We start from the raw sequence: 2,958 nt of genomic DNA, 5'->3' as shown, positions 1-2,958 counted from the left end.
TCGACAGAAAATCCGAGAGTTGTCCGACTTAAGTGTATAATAAACAACGAAGAGTCTTCGATTGATTTACAGAGCGACGTAGTTGAAAAGAAGGATGAGGTATTTTTTGTATGTCATTCCTTTACTCCACCCTCTTTTTTTCATTTTGTATTTGATTGTAAGAAGGAGAGAGAAGGCAGTAAACTAATCATGGAAGTGAAGGGACATAGCTCATGGGGAGGATTAAAAAGGTTCAGTCAACTCCTCTCGGTGCAGAGAATGTTTGTCTTTAACTTGGCGCAGTCAATCCGGTCAGACACAAGCTTTGTCATGTTGACCCAACAAGAGCAAGAGTTTTATTCAAGAATGAATGCGCCACTTTTGGACTCTAATATCGTCCACAAGAACAATCACTTTACTGTGTACTTGAACAAAGATTGCTGCGAGTTAATTGTGAAAGGGAGTGACCAGTGCTTTATAACACCACAAGAGATGTTAGAAAGTATTTCACGACTAACAAGTGGCACACCTATGTTTCCAACAATCATAATGGGAAAGGGGCATACTGAAACTGACACGACATTGAACACTATGATCACGCCGTTGTTTGGCCAGACGCAAAAAGTAGTGAAAGTCTGGTCGGCGTCCAGAATTATTGAAGGAAATGTTCTCTATACGGTCAAGTCTATTGATAGCGATAATGCAGATCTTTGCGTCGTTTTACTTGCACAAAACATTAATATTACATTAGATGGGCGAGTCATGTCAGAGTTTTATTACCACTTCAGATGTGTCGACTTTTTGAAAATGACGGAGAAGGAAAGGAACACGACAATATCTGTTTTCATTGTTGCTGTTATCATCGAGCGCATTGTAATACAAAATAACATCACATTCACTGGGTGGAGATCTTGTGGTAATTATAATGAACTTGTACAAGAGATGTTTCTCTATTCAGTTCTTTTAAATTCTAAAACTAAGAATTGTCGCATTAATACAATAGTCCCATTAATCCCTCGCTATAGTAACCCGTCCATTTTCAAATTTTTAAAATGTCCAATCAACTCTTTACAAAAGGTAATGACAATGCTCTCTATTAATGATTTGTTTAATGTGATGAAAACATGTAAAACACTGAGAGGGTTAGTTCTGGGATATGACGCAGTGTGGAAAGTGATGTACGATTTACACTTCAACCCAGCGACATTTCAAATATTCAATACACGCCATACAAGAGTTCAAGAAAATAAAACTGACGCATTTCCCACATTCCAGAAGTCTCTCATTGTCTTTCAAAAATGGAAGAAAAATTTACCGACGAAAAGGAAGTTATTCAAACTCTTTGAAAATCATTCAGTGGATCTAATTGTGAAATTGGAAAGTTCCGATTTTGTGTTTGCGTCTAAAGATGGCGTGTTTAAGTTCTTCGACTCAAAATCAAGGTGCACAAAAACACGAATCCTGAAAGAAAAGATCAACAAGTTCCAATACAATTACGCTTCTAATGACATTTTATTGGCACTTGAAAATGACAACATCGTCCTCTATGACACAACAAAGGAAGTCATTAAGAAATGCCCAGAAAACAATATCAAGATGTTTTCATTTTTACAAGACAACTCGCGAATGCTCTGTTACGACAATAAAACCGTTTTTGTGAAGAACATTTACGACGGGGAAGTCGTGTGGTCGCAGACAACTAACAACTCGTTTGTTGATGGGAGACAAGTCGAGCCAAATTTCTTTTTAATCCACAACAGAGACTCTTTCTGTGGGTTTGACATACGACAGAGTGGGCAATGCATGAAAATTGAATTTCAAAATTCCGTTATCGACTGTTTTGATGGGTATGATAATTCAATTGTGGTTGGGTTTGACTCTGGAAATGTATTACTCTACGATTATAGACAAATGGCTGTTCTTCAAAAAAGAAGGGTTGCAGTGACTCCAGTACAGCTTATAAAGGTTTATAATCGAAAGATGTGTGTCGGGAATAAATCCGGGACACTCTTTTATCTTCATTGTGAGAATAAGTGGTTTGGAGAATGTAAGATACTTTACACACATAAATCTCCAGTCACTGTCGTTGAAATGTCAGACACTTTACTTGCTTCTGGGTCGGCTTCTGGTGAATTTATGTATAGCAACTACGGAATTAATTAATATGTAAACTAGACTGTTATTCATTTTATGATTTGGTTTTATACATTTTTATCACTGTTTGCACAACATGTTGTACAAACAGTATATTATAATACATATTTATCTCATAATATCTATATATCTGGTGATAAAACTCTTATCCCAAAATTGTGATTTAAAAATATTTGATACTTCCACGACATTTTAATTAAATTGAATTTGAAAACCAACTTTTTCCATTACCACCTTTACCAAAATAAAGTATTTGTCGCTGTTGTTTTTTGAAAGAAGTCTAGAAACCACTATTTGTGCGTCTATGTGAGTCTTTCTTTCAATGCTCTGTATCACTCAGTGTCCACTGACTCCAAGTGACTGTTGGCCTTTTTAGAATTCGGGAACCAAACCAAAATCAAATAAAGTTTGTCTTATTGACTTGATAAGATAAACTATATACTTCCACCAACTTTATTATAATAATCGATGACATTTCAATATTATTTTTTGAATAATTTATAAAAACGCAATCATTCTTAATCCTTCTTTTTTATGTAGAAAATTTTTCAAATATTGGTCAAATTTTCTTATTAGTTCATTAGAAAAATAATATAATAAAAGGTTTAATAGTTTAAATATTAATTCTATAATTGTTATTTTACCATACTTACGAATTTGTCATTTTTTAATATTAAAAACATCAAACAGAACTAGAATATTGAAAACTGAAAAATTGATGATCATTCTATTTATTGTGATTTTATCAACATTGTCACAAAACCTGAAGATCAACATATTTAATGTGGACCAGGCTGACAGTGAGTTGATTCTGTTTCCAAGTGG

At 34.3% G+C, this 2,958-nt stretch overlaps 2 protein-coding genes across 2 annotated transcripts; both read left to right on the top strand.

The window, feature by feature from the left end:
* Positions 1-189: 189 nt before the first annotated feature.
* On the top strand, positions 190-2,142 carry EIN_251510 (hypothetical protein; the record flags this gene model as incomplete). Its single annotated transcript, XM_004261710.1, has 1 exon — positions 190-2,142. The coding sequence occupies one exon, from the start codon at positions 190-192 to the stop codon at positions 2,140-2,142; it is 1,953 nt and encodes a 650-aa protein (XP_004261758.1).
* Positions 2,143-2,851: 709 nt separating this feature from the next.
* EIN_251500 (hypothetical protein) lies at positions 2,852-2,958 on the top strand (the record flags this gene model as incomplete). The annotated part of the gene is made up of 1 exon (XM_004261709.1): positions 2,852-2,958. A coding segment is annotated over one exon (107 nt), but the record flags the coding sequence as incomplete, so codon positions are not given.

This window comes from Entamoeba invadens (genome assembly GCF_000330505.1).
Source record: "Entamoeba invadens IP1 unplaced genomic scaffold scaff_1105074726103, whole genome shotgun sequence".
In the NCBI taxonomy this organism is placed as follows: domain Eukaryota; phylum Evosea; order Mastigamoebida; family Endamoebidae; genus Entamoeba; species Entamoeba invadens.
This window is presented reverse-complemented; position numbering and strand designations above follow the sequence as displayed.